This window comes from Phaseolus vulgaris, chromosome 8 (assembly GCF_000499845.2).
Source record: "Phaseolus vulgaris cultivar G19833 chromosome 8, P. vulgaris v2.0, whole genome shotgun sequence".
NCBI lineage: Eukaryota > Viridiplantae > Streptophyta > Magnoliopsida > Fabales > Fabaceae > Phaseolus > Phaseolus vulgaris.
In genome coordinates, this window is record NC_023752.2 from 51,423,980 (window position 1) to 51,445,451 (window position 21,472).

At 33.7% G+C, this 21,472-nt stretch overlaps 1 protein-coding gene and 1 long non-coding RNA gene across 2 annotated transcripts; both read right to left on the reverse strand.

Annotated features, from left to right (window-relative positions):
• Positions 1-85: 85 nt before the first annotated feature.
• On the reverse strand, positions 86-10,646 carry LOC137826725 (uncharacterized). The gene is made up of 5 exons (XM_068632822.1): positions 10,494-10,646; positions 10,212-10,401; positions 6,766-6,852; positions 692-1,060; positions 86-361 (listed from the first exon to the last, which is right to left on the reverse strand). The coding sequence occupies exons 1-5, from the start codon at positions 10,559-10,561 to the stop codon at positions 320-322; spliced, it is 756 nt and encodes a 251-aa protein (XP_068488923.1). The 5' UTR covers positions 10,562-10,646; the 3' UTR covers positions 86-319.
• A 7,772-nt stretch (positions 10,647-18,418) lies between these two features.
• On the reverse strand, positions 18,419-20,354 carry LOC137826839 (uncharacterized). Its single transcript, XR_011083595.1, has 6 exons — positions 20,214-20,354; positions 19,881-20,111; positions 19,578-19,790; positions 19,252-19,466; positions 19,019-19,161; positions 18,419-18,936 (listed from the first exon to the last, which is right to left on the reverse strand). It is a non-coding gene; the product is annotated as an uncharacterized lncRNA (long non-coding RNA).
• Positions 20,355-21,472: the final 1,118 nt, after the last annotated feature.

Genomic DNA, 21,472 nt, shown 5'->3' on the forward strand with positions numbered 1-21,472 from the left:
AATTCTTATTGAAATATTATGTGGGCAAATAACTTATTGATTCACTCACACACAATTGGATATTTTCTACAGTAAAGGCATTGTATTCATGAAGATGAGTATCATACTTTTTCATCCGTGTTATAACCATGAGACAAATTAAGGATCAAGTCCTAAACTAAGAATATCAATATTGACTTTAGAGATTGTATGTAATTTCCTAGAATGAAAAAAAATCACAATCACAGTGAAAGGATAATTTCACATTATAAATTGTTCATCAAGTGGACAGATAAAATTGAGTGATGAGTTGTCAGCTGTTCAGTGGTAGGTTGTGATATCAATTGATGTCGCCTTCTCTCTTTCGTAATGTGCTCCACCTCTGAAAGTATTTGAATTATCATTGACAATATCCAGCATGAACTATAAATAACTAGGTACAACAGCTAAGTTATAATTTCTAAAAATAATCAGCAAAAGAAAAGTACTTCTAAACATTACATTTGTATGCAATCTGCAGTTGATAATATAACAGTAAAAGTTACATTTGTATGCAATCCCATCATTCATCCCATTCCAACAAAGCATGAATTGCTAGAATTGCCCACTTAGAACAGAATGACATTTACTCTTGTTGTTTTGATTAAAAAATATCTAAGTATTGATAATTAATAATTAATAATGGTCCACAAGTTTAGAGTTGAAAAAATACCTTAGATAACTGTGAGGTGCTCCTGTTGATAGGAAAGTCGTCTCTTCTAATCATACTTGCCCAATTACCTTCACCCCACCTCTGAACAGCATCTCGTAATTGCATGTCCTCTTGCTCTGACCATGGTTCTCTTTTCTTTTTAATGGATGTGTTGCCACTAACTGAACCACTGGCTTCCACAACTCTTGTTGATGATGCATTTGGAAGTGTCTTTCTCTTGACTGTTACTGGAAAAATAATGTCTGTATCTTGCGTCCTCGAACTTTCTTTGTTAGATGAGTCACACTTTGGAGCATTTATAATCAATGGAGCTTGAATCACGGAGCTAGTAGGAGTGGATTCACTCAGCTTAAAAGATGCAATGATTACCTAAGGAATAAATTATTTACAGAATCACAGTTGTCAGACCTGAAGAACTAGAATTAACCGTCCGTCACCATAAAGAAACATTCAGAAAAACATTTTGTTACTATGCACCACTAATAAGAACGAGGCTTTGATCAACCCAACTACATATACTCGGAAAGTTAGAAGTAAAAATGGAACAACACGTGGATGGGGATAGGGATACAATTTTAAATTTCAAATATATGGAGCCCTCAACTTACATCAAGTTTCACCTGGACATAGATTTGAACAATGCCTTCACAGATGTGATATCAACAATATAAAATACTCTCTACTGGTAATTAGTAGGAACCATATTGTAAAGAAATATTGTGAAAATATAATATAATTTGTACCAAAGCAAAGTAATGATGAAATTTTCCTAATAAACGGATAACTTTTTTAATTTTTGAGAAATTTGAAATTGGGATATGACATTTTTAAATATTTTCTTTGTTTTAAAAATTTTAATGGAAATATTTGTAAGTTTTCCACAATTTGTTTTTTACGGAGGAGATATTAATCTAATTTTGATGTGATTCCACTAGCCATATAGAGAAAGGTTTTTGACCTTCTTAGGAATCACCTTGAGTTGGACATTATAGAAGCACTTTTCTTAGAGTTGGATCATTGTTCTAAGACAATTATAGTCAAATTGAACCGAACAAATGAGCAAGAAAAGCAAAGGAACAAGATGAATGGACAAAATTATAAAACTGCCGAACCAAAAACTCATAAAAACAGCAAGAACATCTAACCAAAACTCAAGAACACAAGCTAACACAAACAATAGAAAGAGGAGAAAGGAAGGAGAGAAGAAATGCTCATGAAGATGGAAGGAGGATGGATGATCTCGCCACTAGAAGTGTGGAATGCTCCTAGATGAGAGTGATGCCGCCACTTGAGGATTCCATTGATCCATCAAGATAAGACTAGAGAAGAAGGCTCAAAGCTCTCCAAAGTTCACTCAAAATCTGAGTAGAGTTTTCTTAGATTAATTCCAATCTGAATTTTACAAAGGAAGCACCTCTATTTATAGCCTAAGGTGCTGAAAAAATAGGTGGGAAATTTCAAATAAGCTCATTTGAAATTCCCACAAAAAACAAGTCACATGGGAGGTGTGACCTTTTTCTACTATGACACCTCTAAAAAACTACACCTACACCAGTCTCCTAAGTCACATGGGTAATGTGACTTTATTTTACATTTTCACACTCCTTTATTTAATAACCACACCTCCTAAAACTATACAAGAGTATTTCAAAGCTTGGCCTCGCCCCTCATGGGATGGACTTGGGCTCTTTGGGCTTTGGCCTTCTTGGCCTTGGGCTTGGGCTTTGGGCTTGGGTCTCATCTTTATTTTATGTCTTCTTTTAATTTTGAGAAGACTAGAAGGAAGAACTTCAAATGTGAGGGTGGATGTCCTCTTCCTCCATTAATAAAAGCCTTCTTTATTTTATTCTCATCAAATTTTCTTTTAACAATAAACATATTATATTAATTAAATTATTTAATTATCAAAATTTATGATGAAATTGTACCGTTAGTAATTAATTTTTAAAAGATTTGAGTAAATATTTTCACAAATAGTTTCGACCATTTAAATAAATTTTCGTCATTTTTAGGAATCCCTATTTGTGGATATGAAAATTTTGTATTCGATGTATTTTTTTATATTAAATCATTGGTGTAAATTTATACGTTCTTTTAAAGAAAATGTTCAAGTAATATTGGGCTACACAATCTCACTTTGGAAATACATGTGAGTAAATATTGTGAAGGTATAATATAGTTTGTATTGATGAGGTAAATAAGTACATTTTCTTTCTTAATTTATTTATGTACTATAGTTATCTCAAAATATGTTTGAGTTATATATTTATGTGAATTTTTATTTTTCAATAGTTAAATATTATTAAGATTAATAATTTGTTACTGATAAAAATTGAGTTTCATCTTTTAAAGTTGTAAATAGTTCGATATTAATTCGTATAACCAAATAAATTATAGTCTTATCTTTTAATGATATAAGTGACCCAGTCTTAATTCATACAATTCATTAAAATTTTCAACGTCATTTTTTAAGGATTACCTCAATCTTGGTTTCTGCAAACGACCAGAATCAAACCTTATCTTTTAATGTTAGTAGTGGCTTGGTTTGTATAACCTACTAAAGTCTAGCTCCATTTTTTAAGAATACAAATGAGTCAATTTGTACAACCTACCAAAATTTAAATTCACTTTACTAAGATTATAAATGATTCAGACTAGATTTTATATATCATTATAATATGGAGCCTAAAATTTACTAAGCTCATAAGAGATGTTAACTATTCATGGGCAGACTAAATGATCATATTACAGAAAAAATATTTGGCAATCCTAAAAATTACTCTCACCTAACAATCAACTTTAATAATATAATAATACATATTAAGATTTTAAATTAAAAAGTAAATGAATATTGTTGTCTTTTAATGATGTAAAATGAATATGTTTTGTTTACTAACAGTGTCAAAATATCACTACTTATCATATTATTATCGTGTTATCTCAAAAATTTTACTATTTAAAATGCAGATTTTTGACACTGTTATTTTTTCATATCCTCACTTGAAAATTAATATTATTTTATTTCAAAAGAAATTTATATTTATTTTTTTAGTTTAATATAATATTTTATAATTAAAAAGGGCTGTAAAGAAAAAAAAAAGTAAGAAAAAAATGGAAGTGAGAGTGTGGAAAAATAACAGTTTCAAATATCATTTTCCAACCCCAACTATCATATCCGTAAAGAACCATTTAAATGCTCTAATCGAGAATAAGGGATTTTGACTACTACAACAATAATGAGTAAGATATATAAAGGATATAATACCCACAGTCCAATCCAAGAATATTCTTTCCAGAAGACTTACGTAATTTTGAGTTATTTTTATCATTTTTTAGAATGTGTATACATTATATAATGTATAAAAAAAAATCACGCAGCAGTTCTCCCAGTGCAACCTTTGTGCTATAAACGAAAACGATTTTGGAGTCTGCTGCTGCGGGCACGTGGGATTTAAAATATTTATAAATTATTAATTTGAATATTTAAAGCTTCTGTAGCTCAAAATAAAGGAAACCAGCCTAATTCAATGAATACTGTTATTATTTTGTAAGTCCGATTGGAAAGCAACATTGAATAACTCTAAAAAGATCCGAGTCCTACGCGAGCCTTCCTCATAAGCTAAAAATAAAATAATAATAATAATAATAAAAAAAAAGGCTAAACATTTCAAACTAAATAATATTTATTTAAGTCTTGTTAGGTTTAAGGTTGAGATCATACTAGTTCAATCTTTCGTTCTCATGATTTAAGATTGGAAGGTTGTGTATCATTATATTTGGAGGTATTGGATAAAGTTTAATTAGAAATTATAATTGAGTTTCTAGGATTTGGTCAAATGTCCATAACTAGGTATAAAAATTCAAAATCTTTATCAATCATCCAATAACCAATTGAGACTTGTCTTTAGGTCGATCTACACAGGAGGTTTGAGGAACAAATTCAGAGGAACTCGTTAAGTTACCAAAAGGTACAAAATAAAATAGAACATAAGGAAAATTGAGTTTCCAGTTCCAAGTTTTTCACTTCGTACGAAGAAGTTGTTTGTTGTTTTCCAATACTTGGAACATTCACATAACAACTGGAGGATTTCCCCTATAAATGCAGGACAACAAATCTAACTTAGTGGGATAGACTCAGATATTCTAGTTTGAAGCCACTCAAGCTCTGAACCATAATATTGCAACCACCACGGAGTAGGTAAAACTTTTCCTACTTCCATAATCATGGGGAACAACAATATGCAGTCTAGTCAGAAGAAGACGACGCTTTCCACTTTTCAACAAATTATTGATACAATGCAAGAATTGTGACATGAGAATGAAGAAAACGAGAGGAAATTGGAGGAGGTCCAACTAGAGCAAGAGTTTGAGATTCATGTCGCCAAATAGAAGAAGCTCCTTAGAGCCCGTGAAGAACTACAGAGAGTGAACAAAGAATTGCAACAAACAGTGCAAGGATGTAAGGATTTTGTGTCCAGTAAAAAAGAAACCCCTCTAACAAAGAATGATTGTGTTCTCCAAAATTTAGCAAGCAGGCTCATCCTATTCACAAACCTGGATCCTTATGTCTTTCTCCTCGATCTTGTTAATAACTTAAAGATTGTGAAAAGGCCTTAAGTTTTTTTATAAAGGTATAACTGGACATCTCCCTCAACAACTCAATCTTAGCCCAAGAATAAGACACATCATAAGTTGACATTCTTTCTAGAGTGATGCCTCAACAAAACTCAGAAACACAAAAACCCAGAAAGGAGAATTACGAAACCTAAAAAAATAAACGAACCCTGGATAGGCAAACAAACAGTGAAGAACAAATCTTCAAAACTTTAACAAACTATAAGAGCCTAGCAAAAAAATGTAGACGGAACAGAAGCACGAAGAAAGCTAAATAGCAAGTGAACAAAGGAAGAGATTTGTGCATACCTAGAGAGAAAAACCAATGAATGAGTAAAGGGAAGTCTTAGAATATGATTTCTTCAGAAGAGAAAAATAGTGGAGAAATGAAGTAGCTTCTCCAATTGAACGATTTGAAACGACACAAGGGGAAGCTAGAACGAGCATCATAACTGCTCAGATGACTCACCAATCTTGCCTGGCCATGTGGAAAGTTGCTTAAGAAGACATGACGGTTTGAAGGGTTTCCACTACAAAATGGTGTGATGTTTGAGAGTCTTGATGGAAGCTTCCAGATGTAACACTAGTTAAGCCTTTTATCGACTCAAGGATGAGAGGTTGTGTACCATCATGACAAGGCTGAACACCCCCAAAACTGAACAACACCTCTTTTTGAAAGCGTTCTTGTCCCCACTTGATTTGAGGTTGAGAATCACACTAGTTTGACCTTTCTGTCCAGATCGGCTCAAGGCTATGGGACTATATATTGTCATCTCTGAACAAATTTGATAAAGTCCTATCAAATATCAAAGCTTAAATCCTCAAGGTTGAGCCAATGTCCATAACTTGTTTAAAAACTCAAAATCTTCATCATGGCAGTTAAATCATCCAGTAACCAATGACTCATCTCTATGTTGATCTATATAGAGAACGAATTCAACGGTTAAATCATTGGTTCAGGGAACGAATTTAATGAGAATTTCGAGAAATCAGTTTCCAGTACTCCAATTTTTTTGTTTCGTACGAATAAGTAATTTTTTTAATATTTAAGGTGTTCACATAAAAACTCTAAAAATGATTTTCCTTATAAATGCAGACAACTCAAACCTAATAGGACTGACTCAGATATTTTAGTTTGAAATCACTCAAACTCTAAATCAGAACAATATTATTATTATTATTATTATTGAGAATCAAATTTGACCTCAAATTCCATTTGGTTCATCTTCACAATGGAGGAAGAAATTTATTGCAAAAAAAAAAGTGGAAAGGATGGGAGGAAATACAGGAAATTCCTCTTTCAATTTAAATAAAAATCTTTTAGAAAATATTATGCATATCTTTCCAATTTTGAAATATTTGTTAAAATTTGGAAAGTGTTCCGTGAAACAAATATGCAATTAGCTTACCGAGTCATAATACCTGGAAAATGTTTAGTAATTCAGTAAACTTTTACCCACCTGAACAAATGCTGCAGCTTCTGTTGCAGTTTCCCTCTTTAAGCGGGGTAATGCTTCTCGTTCACCCTCCAAGTCACTGTCATCATCCTACAAAAGAGACCCCAAATATGTATGAATATAAAAAAGTGCAATACAAATTCAATAGCTTAATTGAGAGTAGCAAACAAACAAAAAAAGAACAGTAAACAAAGATCTGAGATACAGTTTTCATTAATCTGCATGTGGTGAACATTCATGTACGACAGCTATAGTCACCAGCTACTACTTGATACAATAAACACTGTTATATTTATTACAATAACATTAAAACTTTACTAGTATGGAATATACTTGAAAAATAAATCATAGTTGTTTTTAATTGCAATTTCAGCCAGAACTATTGCCTTTTTTTTTTCTTAGCGCCAGAATTAATGCTTGAAAATGACTTTTTACTATCAGTAGAACTAGAACTGATTTAAGATTTCAAAGCACGGAAAAATTGAATAAAAGGCTAGAACATATTCTATAAATGTTTTTAGGCAAGTGAATTATAGCATTAATTTGCCTGGTGGGGTGACATTCACTCTAATATAAGCCGTAGTCGAAAGACTCTTAGGCTTCATTTGTTAAAGACAAAAAGTAAAGAAAGAAAAGAAAAACACAAAATGAGAAATAAAAATATTAATAAATAGAGAAAATAGGTTGTATTTTCGCATATAACTTTCAGGCAAAAACGGAAAGATTTCTGTAAAAAGTCATATAATCGATTACGAATTTAATTATGTTATAAATATCAATAAAATATTTATAGCATAATCATAATATTTAAGATAACCAGCTTTTAATATAATAATTACTACTACTGTTAATTTTAATTTCTAATTTTTATTATAATAAAATAAGAATATTAAAAATATATTAATAATAAATAAATATATTTAATATTTTATTTCTACTTATATTATTTGACCTAAACAGTTTGACTTTTTTTTTTTTTTTTTTTTTTTTTTACATTTCCACCCTCTCACTTACCATGAATTTTCTAACTAGTACAAAATATTATGTAGAAAGTTTTTAGAGTGTGTTTGTTTCAACTGATTTATTTGAGGGAGAGAAGCGTGTTTGGATTGAGTAATTTGTGTGGAAGAGAAGGGAAGTGTGTTTTGGCCATCCTCATTCACCTGAGGTGAAAGAAGGATAAAACCACCTATATGGAGGAAGAACCCAAAAACTTTATTTTTTTCTGCATGGTGGTAGCTTTGCATGCACTTTGAAAATTGAATTAAGTAGGTGTGCCTGTGCCTATGTTGGGTTTAGATGCGATTCTTGTTCGTGGTATTTTTTGGTGAGAGTTTCGTGTGTGTATGTGTGATTGTTGAAGGAGGGGGACGGAGGTGGTTTCCTGGTGTTTTGGTGACATCATTGGCATGGCTTTGGTGGTTGTGAAGGTGGTGTGGTGGTGGTTTGCTGATAAGGGACGTTGCCGGAGTGGGTTTCGACGTATAAGTATGTACAAAAATGGCATAATCGATTTGTAATGACCTCTAATCAATTTTGGATGGATTACCGTGTAGGTAATCGATTATGTGGTAATTGATTATAGTTGTGGTTGATTGAACCAGTTTTGTGTGGCTGTAATTGTTTATGGCCATGGTTTGATAATGGATTGGTCAAATGTTACAGGTGGTGCCTTGAAGGTGCAGGTGTGGCTATCTGTAATGTGCAAAGGTGGTGGGTGACCAGGTAGAAGAGAACTTAAACTGATTATGTGTTTTTATCACCTTTCCAATTTGTTTGCATAGCTTGGATAATGTAGATGCATGAATAAATAATCAATTTAAGGTTTGTGGTTAATAATATATTATTAAAAATATTTTATAATATTTTTAATATCTAATTCACTTACGATTAATAATAATTTTTTATTAATATGAATATTTATTTAAAATATAATTTTCAACTAGGAAAAATTATTTTCTTAAATTTTATCAATTAAAAAAAATTAATCAATCACACTCATCACATCATAAACAATTTTTCATAATTTTTTTTTATTTCTCTCACTTTCCACTATTTTTATTTTAATCCAAATAGTCTTACTCTTCACACATTTTCCCCTCAAACCCATTATCTTTCTCTCCTTCAAATTCATCTTTAAATCCAAAGAAAGCATTATTGTTTGGATAAGAAAAGAATCCGTATATTTTAAATAGTTTATACATATATTTTAAACAAATTAAGTTATTAATTATAATTTAATTCAACCATTAAAAGAACAGAAAAGAAAAGTAAAGAAATATATTACATTATATAGTTAAAATTTATAAATTTCATTTTTATTAATTATTTTATACTTTAAATTATTTAATTATTAAATAATTAATTTATATTTTTAAAATTACAAAAATAATATAAAAAAATATATATATATATATACACACACAATGGGTGGGAACAGATAATTATATACTAGTATACTTTCCGTTAAAAAAACAAGTAATATCCGTAGCAGTTTATGTTATGAGTAATCATTAAAAATAAAATTGAGATATAATTAAGATATTTGTGAAAATAAAACTCTGCCACGACCATTGCATGCCTCTAAACATGATCAATTGCTTACTAGAACAGGAAAGGTAAACACTCACTTTCTGTTCACCAAAAGGACTCTAGTTTTCATAGCAAAGCACAGTGCATAGCATATGACATGAATACATATAGGCAAAGCAATGTAGGATACACATATATATCGGAAAAGAATAAAGGTACATATAAGGAGGAAGAACCAAAGAGATATAAAATAGAAAAGTGGAAGAAGAGCGATAAAAAGAAGAAAAAAAGTAAAAGAGAATAAGGGACCGATTTTGTGATATATAAAAAGAAGGATAGATGAAAGTGAAAAGGTGAGTGTATATTAATAATTAATAATAAATCAAAGGGCAGCATAAAGGACGAAATAGCTAAAAACATAATTAACCTAAACCACTCTATCTTCTCCCTGATCAAACAGTAGAATAAAGGAACAAATGCTTAAAATATAGTTAAGCTAAACTCTATCTTCTCGCTGAGTAGTATAAAGGAACAAATGCTTAATACGCGATTAAGTTAATCTTCTCGCTAATGAAACACTATACCATAAAGAACAAATACCTAAAATATAATTGACCTAACTCTATTTTTTTTATTTAAGTGTGGGACTAATAGTAACGACAGATTCTTTCTTGATGAAATTCATCAAATCATGCAATGAACTCAAACGTCTCACACAGTTAATAATGTAGAATTACAAATATGACTTTGGAAAACTTGGTTAAAAGTGGTATAAATCCAGAAAACAAAAGCACGTTGCCGCTTGAAACTGAGAAATGTAACTTAAAAATGAGGACAAAAAGAGAGCAGATATAGAAATTATAATGCAAATAATCAAAGTTTAAACATATTCACATATAATTAAAAAGCGTACAAACCAAAGGTTGAGCATCGTGATCCAAATTTTCCATGGACTGTCCATACGCCAAATGCCGCCACAGCATCTGATACTCTCTAGCGTTAGAAATTCCTGTTGAAGTTTTTGCTACCAAATCATTCCAGTTAAACTTAGAATGCGGATAATTGGCCAATTCCTGAAGCAACGTCAAAAGAGTTCGTGCATCGTATCTGCACGATGTATCACGCAGATCAACAGTAAACAGCAAAACGAGATGAAAATAATTTAAAAAAGAAATTAAAACAGAATGAAGGAATGAGACCTTTGCAGTAGAGAAGCAGCGTTTTCCTCGCTGAAAGGAACCTTAACCTTGCCATGTTTGTTAGCCATGGGAGAAAATGGAAATTGCAGAACAAAACACGCACTTTCTCTCTCTTCTGTTTCAGTAGCGTGTCACTCAATTTGTGCGCGTTGGATAAACATAAACTTGCACATTTATACACTGTAACGAGGGGTACGGATACTACAAATGAGTTGATTGGGGAAGGGGAAACGCACACATTACAAAATTACCCTTACATGATGAAATGTTTATATATCAGTTTCTTTTTTTTAGGAATTTTATTTTGTTACCGTTACTATCTATTTTGACGGTATTAGACATTCTTGGAAAGAAAAAAAAAACACAACAAAATTGACTATTGATTCATAACAAAATATATTTTTAATTAATTATTATTTTGGTATTTCGTCGAATGTTATTTCTTTTTTTATAAGGATGTAATTAATAAAACCATTATTCATCACAACTAAAAATATAACACACACACACATACATATATATATATATATAATTAAGAAGTATTTAATTAATCAGGTATAGAATACTTTTTATGTTTGATTGCAATGACAGAATAGTTAATAAATTCAATTAAAAATTTATGGATTAAAAATTATTAAATAAAGTACTCTCAATAGATATTTCTATACTAACAAGTTGCTTAGAAGAAGGAATTGAAGGAAAATAAGCAGAAAGACTTCAAGGTGTTATATTTTCTCAAACATTATGGTGAATGCAATATTTTTAAGAATAATGGATGTCACAAGTGTAAAAAAAAAGGCTTGGAGCATACTTCAAGAGAATTTTGAACGAAGTACAAAGGTAGTGCCATTAAACTTCAACCTCTAAAGTTTAGTAAGTTAGTAAATATAATTTGAAATCACTAAAAACTATTATTCTAGAATTAAAATAATTAGTTAGTCAAATAAGTGCATGTGCAGAAAATATTCTTAATAAAAAAATTGTTGAGAAAATTCTAATATATATTCTCCAAAAATATGATGTAATCATGACAACAATTGAATAAATCAAATATTTGACTACTTAAGTTACATAACTAACTAATAGGTTCTCTTCAAGCATATAAGCAAAGATTGAAAAGGTATACAATTAATATCATGTAAAAATGTCTTTCAATCAAAGTTCAAATTATAGTATGAGAATAAAAAAAATAGAGGGGGAAAATTGAGAAATTTTGAAGTTAAACAATCCTTCTATGGTCTGAAACAATTTAAAAAAAAAACGGAAAAGAGGATTTCATGAGTACATTGTAATCATTTGGTTTTGAACTTAACAATTATGACACTTGTGTCTACTTCAAGTTTCCAGTAGAAGGTCACTTCATAATATTGTTGTTGTATGTTGATGATATTCTGATGACAAGTAAAAGTAAATTTGAAGTTCATAAAATTAAGGTTGGGTTAACAACGAGTTTGATATGAAAGACATTGAGCTATTAGGAAGATTTTAGGATTTGAGATCACTAGATGAGGTGATTTTAAGCATCTATACTTGTCTCAGGAGACCTATCACATAAAATCCTCGATAAGTTGGGGATGACAAACTTAAAACTTATTCATGACTAATCCTATATGGACCCATTCACAAACTCTTAAGTGCATTCTTCGTTATTTGAAGGGATTGCTCGGAAGAGTCATGATTTATGGTGGAACTAAATGGTCTACTAGAGTTGTTCTAGTACAAATATTTTTTTAACTCTAACTTCGCTGGGTGTTTGGAGATAGGAAATCTCTCACGGATTATGTGTTTAATACTGCTGGAAGGTTAGTCCACAAAAGGTAGTAGCTTTGTCAATCATTAAGGAAAAATATATTGTCATGACAAGGTTGTGAAAGAAACTTTATGGTTGAAGGGTTTACTCGAAAAGTTGAATGTAAGACCTTGTTATCGTCATCTAACATAACGACATCATCGTTATACAATTATGCAAGAACCAAGTTTGCCATAAAAGAATTAAACATGTTGATTTCAAATTGCATTTTATGAGGGAGGAAATTGTTCGAGGATTTGTGAAAGTGACGAAGATCTCAACAAATCATAATTCCTCTAATATGATTACAAAAGTTTTGTCTAACAGTAAGTTCTTTCATTGATTCGATTTAATCCATATCATTGGTGATTAAGCCTGTGATGGCTTAGAGGTAGCGAGTGTTTTATCATTAAAAAGATTTGTGTTGAACCAAAGTGGAGAGTTGTGAAGATTGGTTTAGTATAGTCTTTTTAAAGGTTCCAAAACTGTTTGATAGTTCATTAATGTCTGGTGGTATCGTCTTGACTAGATCTTCTGCATTCAAAGCATTAGAGGGCATCAGACTGTCTACTCTCTTTTTAGAGAGTCTATCTACTCTCTCTTTTTGTGTTGCAAGCTCAAATGATGAAGCTTTGTTCACGTGTCTTCTCTAATGTCTTCTCTAATCGTTTTGGCGTGATTTACAAAAGTTGGTTTTGACAATTATTTTTCAGTATACATAGGACTTTATATGAAGTAATGTAATTAACCTAAAGTTGAGAGTTCACACTAAGATAATCATTGGATAATAATCTCTGTACCGGTACCGGGCGAGACTGGGACCCACCTGGCTACCCGATGCCCAGTCAATCTGCCCGAGTGACCGAAGGTCGAGACCCCTCGAAGACTTGGCCGAGAGACCGAGGGCCGAGACCTTTTGGAGACTTGGCCGAGAGACCGAGACCTTTTGGAGACTTGGCCGAGAGACCGAGATCGTTGAAGACTCAACTGAGACAGCCGAAGGCCACGGGTGTTTGGTTTGTGGCCGATCCTCACTCTGAGAATTTGGCCGATGGCCGTGCCCCATTACAATTAACGCTCAAACCAAGATCAGTGAAGCTAATCCATCACCAAGAATTAGGTAATGCAATCCTAAGCGGTATCCACCTCGATAAACGGGCCCAACAAGGTAGGCCCACTAGAATAATATAAATAGCACGCATTTCAAGGAGTAAGGTATGTCATTATTACTGTTCACCTACCTGAGAGCTAACCACCCGCTTTACTGACTTGAGCGTCGGAGTGCCTTCGCAGGTACCCCCACCATCCGGTGTTCACCCGACGACCGAGTCCCGCGTGTCGAAGGATAAGCAGGAGGACGAGAAGAATCCCAGTTCATCATCCAGTCACCTGCCCGACCGAAGGAAGAAGAAGAAGACTTCAATAGTTCTCTAGGTCCCATCTCCCTAGCAGGAACAATTTAATGAAATTTTAACCGTAAATATAGATTGAAATTAATTAACAATTGAATTACTTTAAATTCTTATATGTCATTTTTTGTTTACTATTTCTATTTGACTATCTAACCGTTTTTACGAATTTTTCCTTATCGTCTTTTACTCATTTGTGTGATATACCGTCTAATGAATGTGTGACTTTTTTTTTTAAATCATATGATTGTTATTACTCTTTGTCATTTAACTAAACTATCTCAAATCCATAGTAAATAACATTTTTTTTTTATAATTTATACTATTTTAAAAGGCAACACAATATTTTACATTTACTAGTATAAAATCAAATGAATGCACATCATTTACTAGTATCATGTAAACATTATTTATTTCACTTTTAGAAGAATGATGCATATAAATATATATTTTACTAAAATTCCTTTTTATTCCTCTATTTGTTTACAAAGTCCAATCCCATTATTTTTAAAATGTTGAATTTGATCCTCAAATTTTTCCGCCCAATACTAAAGTTTATACTATTGCACTCTGTAATTAGAGACAATTTTAAAATGTAAACAGAATCCTAGTAAATTTGTAAAAATTTATAGTCGACACTTTTAAATTTAAACTAATAAATGTTAAAGATTATGAAAAGTTTTTTAATAAGATATAAGTTAATATAAATAATAATAAAAATAATTTTTATTTGGAAAAATTTATATAATAAAGATAACACTATTTTAGTTAATGATTTTTATTAATAATTAGAATATTTTTCAACTAAAAATAAAATAAATCAACATGTAGGTGATTTTGAAAAAAACACTATTTTAAAATTGTAATTTTGCACATTTTTAAAAACAATTTTAATTAAAAATTAAATAAAAATTCTAACTATGCCAATTTCTATAGAGGAAAGAACTACAGTGCATCGGTTTTAAAAATTGTGGGATGAAATTGAGCATTTTATAAATAAAAAGACCAAATTCAATCTTTGAAATAAATAGAGAGACAAAAATAATTTAACCTACATTATCCAATTGAGAATGTCATATTAGACTAAAATATGATATGAAATGCAAATAATTCCAAGAAAATCAATTATACAAATTATGAGGGTATTGGGAGAATGATACATCAGAATGCGTAATGATAAAATGTCACATTAATTCGTATAATACAAATAAATTTTGTAATATCCGACAACCTTCTTCTATCATGTTATATGTCCAAATCAACTAGTTCTACTTTAATGTTAACTTTTTGTAGTATTTAATCTAATTTAAATTTTATTAAAATTAGTAAATCCCTGAATTAGTATAAAAAATAATTATTTTTTTCTTGTTTAGTGGGAAAAAAATAGTCATAAATCTTATACTTTCAGTTAATTTATTTTGTTTTGAAAAAAAGGACATCAACAATAAATAAATGAGAATAGTGATAAAATTTTCTAACGACCAAAAAACTAAGAATAACACTAAAATTTGAAATAAGAAATACGATGGCAGTTACCAAAATAATACGAATTTATTTTAAACTGTGTATTTAGCTCAAACAAATATTTACATAATCCGTGAAATTACTTTTAAATTAATAAATTAATAAATATATACATTAATTTATGATGAAATGTGATTAAATTAATTATAGTTTAAAATTAATTTATATTGAATGATTGCTTATAATACTAAAAATGGTTTGAACTTATTTATTAGATTTACTTTCTCCTTAATTTACATTGTCTAATGAGACGGAGTTAACCACATACGATCAAGTAACAAGGAAGTGTGGTTTGAAGTTTGAAGAAAAAGTTTGGTGGTAACTTGTAATACCACTATAATAGAAAAATTCTCAATGAATCATAGCTTCTTCTTTCGTCTCTATAAATTTGTGTATTTCTAAAAATGTTCTTATATAATATTTCAGATTAAGTTATTTTCTAAATTCGTAATTAGTTTTCAAATTATATAATCTGAAAGTCTTTTTTCATATACATGATTAATTTCTAATATCAGATTAGCTTCTAGCTTCCAGATTATATAATTTAAAAGTTTTTTTTTCAAATGCGTGTCAGGATTACATAATCTGAAAGGCACTCTGATAGACAGCCCAGGCCCATTAGAAGCAGAGGAAAACCCATCAAATTTAGAGATTATATCTAGAAGCAATGAGTTGTCACTTAGTGTAGGAAGAATATAATTTTGTTATGTTTTATGCTTTCTGTTACATTTGGTACAACTGCCCTTACAATGGCCTTCATGGTTGTAAAAAGGGTAGAGAATGATAATATAGTTTTATCCTTATCTTAGTTAGTTCTTTTCATAGTTTTTCTCCTTGTGTTCTGATCCCTACCCTTTCACAACCTTTCACAACGTAACATTTGGTGTTTTCATTGAGCTCCCTACATGCCTCCCAAATCAACCAAGGAAATGGAGGAAGCCCTCCAAGCCATCCTTAACAAACTAGCCACCCTTCAAGATGCACTCCACACCACATAAGCAAACCAATTGGCTCTTCAAAGAGATTTGGAGTCCCAACAATCTGTCTGGGAAACCAACAGTCCCCCCCCCCCCCCCCCCGTCCTCACAATCCACCACACTCCCACCTACCATGAACCCTACTTCTCCTTTCCACCAATTTTCCATGGATGCCACCTCTTCTATTCCACAACCGGTTGGGACCACCAACAACACAACCCACGCTACTACGACAACTACAACTATTCTTTCCCCTTCTTTTTCTCCTATACGGCCACCAAAAATCCAACTATCCTTCACTGACCCTTTAGATTGGTTATTCCAAGCTGACCAATTTTTTCAATTTTATAATATTCCTTGGGATACTCGTTTGATTATGGTAGCCTTCTACATGAGAGGTGATGCACTCAATTGGTTTAAATGAATGTACCAAAATCATCAACTTACTAACTGGATTTCTTTTAGTCACGCCCCAGAACTCCGTTTTAGGCCTTCCACATATGAAAATCATCAGGCTGAGTTGTTTAAGCTGCGCCAAACCTCCACAGTTGCGGAATATCAAAAGCGGTTTGAGAAAATTTGCAACAGAGTGATGGGTTTACAACCCAAGATGATCCTTTATTGTTTCTTATCTAGCCTAATCCCAAAAATTCGAAGAGAAATAGCAGTTTTGCAACCCACTTCCATCACCCAGGCCATGGGCCTAGCCAAGCTTTTAGAATCTAAAATCCAAGATTCTAAATGATCTTTTCGTTTTTCCGATACCTTACCCCCAACCATCCAATCATTTATTACCCTCACCTCGTCCCTCTCCCTCTCCCGCTACAACATCCCATGCAACCCCTTCCATACCTATCAAAAAACTCACCTCAACCCAACTCCAAGTGTGTAGAGCCGCTGGTTTGTGTTATAACTGTGATGAATTTTTTTTTCCAGGGCATAAGTGCACCACCCATCGTTTTCTTCTTTTACTAAGTGACGATTGTCCTGAAGAAAACATTATGGAAGACTATCCTACCACATTCAACGACCAACCCACAGACACACCTACACACATTCACCTCTTCTTCCAAGCCTTGTGTGGAGCTCCCTCAACCCACACTTTTACCTTTGATGGCTACATTGGCCATATTCCTGTTACCATTCTCATAGATACAGGAAGTTCCATAACATTATTCAACCTCGTTTGGCCCTTCACCTCCAACTTTGCACTGTTCCTATCACCCATTTCTCAGTTATGGTTGGAAATGGCAACAAAATTCAGTGTTCCTCTTTTTGCCCTAATGCTCCCATTTCTATACATACCTACACCTTTTCCATTTTTTTTTACCTCTTACCTATCGAAGGAGCTGATGTTGTCTTAGGAATGGACTGGTTGCATTCTTTGGGCCCCTTAATGGCTGATTTTTCTAAGCTGCAACTATCTTTTACCCACAATGGGTTACCCATTACACTACACGATACCACAAATCTGCTACACAGTCAAGCTTCCTTCACTCATCTTTGCCATATGTTACACATAGATGTCATTTATTCTCTACATCTCCTCACTATTGACCCACTGCCATCACCATCCAGCCCTCACAGATAATCCAAACCCTCAGCTATATCCCATCTTTTACAAACATATAGTTCAGTTTTCTCTTCTCCCCATGGACTACCTCCGCACAGACCCCACAATCACCACATCCCCCTTATTCCACACTCTCCCCTAGTTAACATTCAACCCTACCGCTACCCACATGCTCACAAGCACACCATGACCTCCCTCATTCTCGAAATGCTCAACGAAGGCATTATCCGCCCCAGCACAAGCCCCTTTTCTTCCCCAGTTATCCTCATAAAAAAGAAAGATGGCACCTGGCGTTTTTGTGCAAATTATAAAGGCCTAAACGCCACTACTGTTAAAGACCGTTTTTCTATTCCAACTATTGATGAATTGTTGGATGAAGTGACCACTGCCAAGGTTTTCACCAAACTTGACTTACGTTCAGGTTACCACCAGATTCGAGTTAATCCTACAAATTGCCACAAAACTGCTTTTAGAACCTTTGATTGCCATTACGAGTTCTTAATTATGCCTTTCGGCCTTGCTAATGCACCATCTACCTTTCAGGCAGCCATGAATGATTTACTCAAGCCCCATCTACAACACTTTGTCCTAGTTTTTTTTTATGACATTCTCATTTACAGCAAATCCGTGAAAGAACACATTCACCACCTCACTTTGATCCTTCAATTATTAGACACTCATAAATTCTTTGTTAATGAATCAAAATGTGTGTTTGCCACAACCAGAGTCTCATACCTAGGCCATCTTTTGGAAGAAGGCACAGTGGCTCCAGATCCGGATAAAATCAAGGCTATCATACTTTGGCCTAAACCTACATCCCTTACTACTCTACATGCGTTTCTGGGTATTACGGGATTTTATCGGAAGTTCATTCGCGATTATGCCACTCTTGCCTCGCCACTCACGGAGTTACTCAAATCATCAATGTTTACATGGAATACAAATGCAGAGGAAGCCTTTACAAAATTGAAAAATATCCTAACTACAGCTCCGGTGTTGAGTCTTCAGAATTTTGCCATACCGTTCGTGGTAGAAACCGACGCCTCCAGCATAGCAATTGGAGTTGTGTTATCCCAAGAAGGTCACCCCATTGCTTTCTTCGGCAAGAAACTTTGCCCAAAAATGCAAGCTAGCTCGACATATGTCAAGGAAATGCTAGCTATAACAAAAGCTGTCAAAAAGTGGCGTCATTATCTCATAGGTACACATTTCACAGTAATAACAGACCAACAAAGCTTAAAGGGGTTACTCACCAATGCATGCCACACACAGAACAACAAAAGGGGGCTACCAAGCTGCTTGGATACAGTTTTGACATCCAATACCGCCCAAAGCCGCCAATATCAAGTTGTTGATTTCTTGTCCTGGCCACCCCAATCCCTCCTTTTGGCCATATCTTCTCCGATTTCGAACATGTTCAAGGAATTACAAGATTATTACAAGACAAAAAGGGGAGAAGAAGAGGTTCACAGATTAATTTCATTACCTGACACCAATTACAGTTTTCACCACGACCTTCTATACCATGCTCAAAGATTATACGTTCCTTCCATATAGCACATTCGTTCGGCCATACTCCACAAGTTCCATGCTTCTCCCACAGCCGGCCACTCGGGCATTAAGGCCACCATGGCCAGGCTCGCAACCTCCTTTTTCTGGCCTTGTATGTACCGCGACACCAAAAGGTATATCAAGGAATGCCTACCCCGCCAACAAAACAAATCATTACATCATAAACCTTTTGAACTACTCCAATCCATACCCATACCAACCAAACTGTGGGAAGAACTAACTACATATTTCATCACGCACCTACCTTCATCTTTTGGGCACACGATCATCTGGGTTGTTTGTGATAGGCTCTCCAAATCAGCCCACTTCATCGCCCTTCCCACGTCCTTCACAACCACCCATTTAGCTAACCGTTTTTCTATTGAAATTTGCATGTTACATGGAGTCCCTAAATCCATCATTTCAGACCGTGATCCAGTGTTCCAGAGCCATTTTTGGAAGGAGTTGTTTCATCTGCAAGGCACAAAATTAAAGTTCAATACGACGTATCATCCCCAAATCGACGGTCAAACCGAAGTTATAAATCGCTGTTTAGAAGCTTACCTTAGGTGTTTTACCAGCGAAAACCCCTAAACATGGTATCGCTATCTCCACCTTACGGAGTTTTGGTACAACTCCTCATACCACTCGGCCATCAAAATTACACCCTTCCAGGCTCTGTATAGAAGATCGCCTCCTTCCCTTCTAGATTACGTTCCAGGAATTGTCGCAGAACCAACACTGGACACCACACTACAGGACCGTGCGTGAATGTTGCACCAGTTAAAAGCCACACTGAAAGCAACACAACAAAGAATGGCGGAATCAACAAACAAATAAAGACGTGATTACCATTTTTCAGAAAACGACTGGGTACTGCTCTGACGACAAGCTTACCGCCAGACATCACTCTCGTCCAAGACTCATAATAAGCTTGGACAAAGGTACTTCGATCCTTATCCCGTTAAATGTCGCATCAGTGAAGTGGCATATGAACTTTTCCTTCCCCCGTCATCACGTATCCATCCAGTCTTACACATCTCCCTTCTCAAACTTTATCACGGCCCAACCCCACCATCACATTTCCAATTCCCTCTCGAAACAGAGAACCCAATAGTTCCAACCCACGACCTCCCAACTTTTTTCCCAAACTATACTTCACATTCTGAGACTTCCAATACTCCTTCTAACTCATTAAACATGAACCCAACTAAAGCACCCACAAAAGCCACATCTGCAGACACGTAGAAACCATCTACGGTCCACGCCCCACTTAAACTGCCACCACCCTCTTTTGCATGTGACCTTACACTTCCCAAAGCCCCACCAGTTGTAACCCACACACCAAAACCACTCCTTTCAAAGTCCCATTCAGTAGCAGCATCACGTGACAATCCAATTTCCAATGCCACTCCAGTTGAAAACCACTCATTGCACCATGCTCCTTCAATTTTCCATCCAGCTGTAAGCCTCGCCCATGACTCTTCCCCTGACCCAACGGTCCTAGACTCGCATGGTACCAAGGTCACTACACCAAAGCCCAATGCTTCCACTACATTCCAATCCAAAAAGTAATTCCAACTAATACCACGGACCCTAGCCAAAATCAGCAAATTGTAGCCCATCCAACCATTATACCACACAACCCACATTCCCTTTCACAGCCCAAGAGACCCCATCCATTTTGGCAAATCCAAGTCTCAACCTTGAGGACAAGGTTGTCTCAAAGGAAGAGGCAGTTGATAAACAGCCCAGGCCCATTAGAAGCAGAGGAAAACCCATCAAATTTAGAGATTATATCTAGAAGCAATGAGCTGTCTTTTAGTGTAGGAAGAATATAATTTTGTTATGCTGTATGCTTTCTGTTACATTTGGTACAGCTGCCCCTTATAATGGCCTTCATGGTTGTAAAAAGGGTAGAGAATGATAATATAGTTTTATCCTTATCTTAGTTAGTTCTTTTCATAGTTTTTCTCTTTGTGTTCTGATCCCTACCCTTTTACAACGTAACATACTTTCAAATCCAGACTTCCGAGTTATATAATCCAAAATGTCATTCTAGATTATTTAATCCAAAATATGAAGGTGACATAAGAAAAATAAAAAAATATTTTCATATTTTATATGAGGTACCAGAAGAACATATAGAGGTGCCG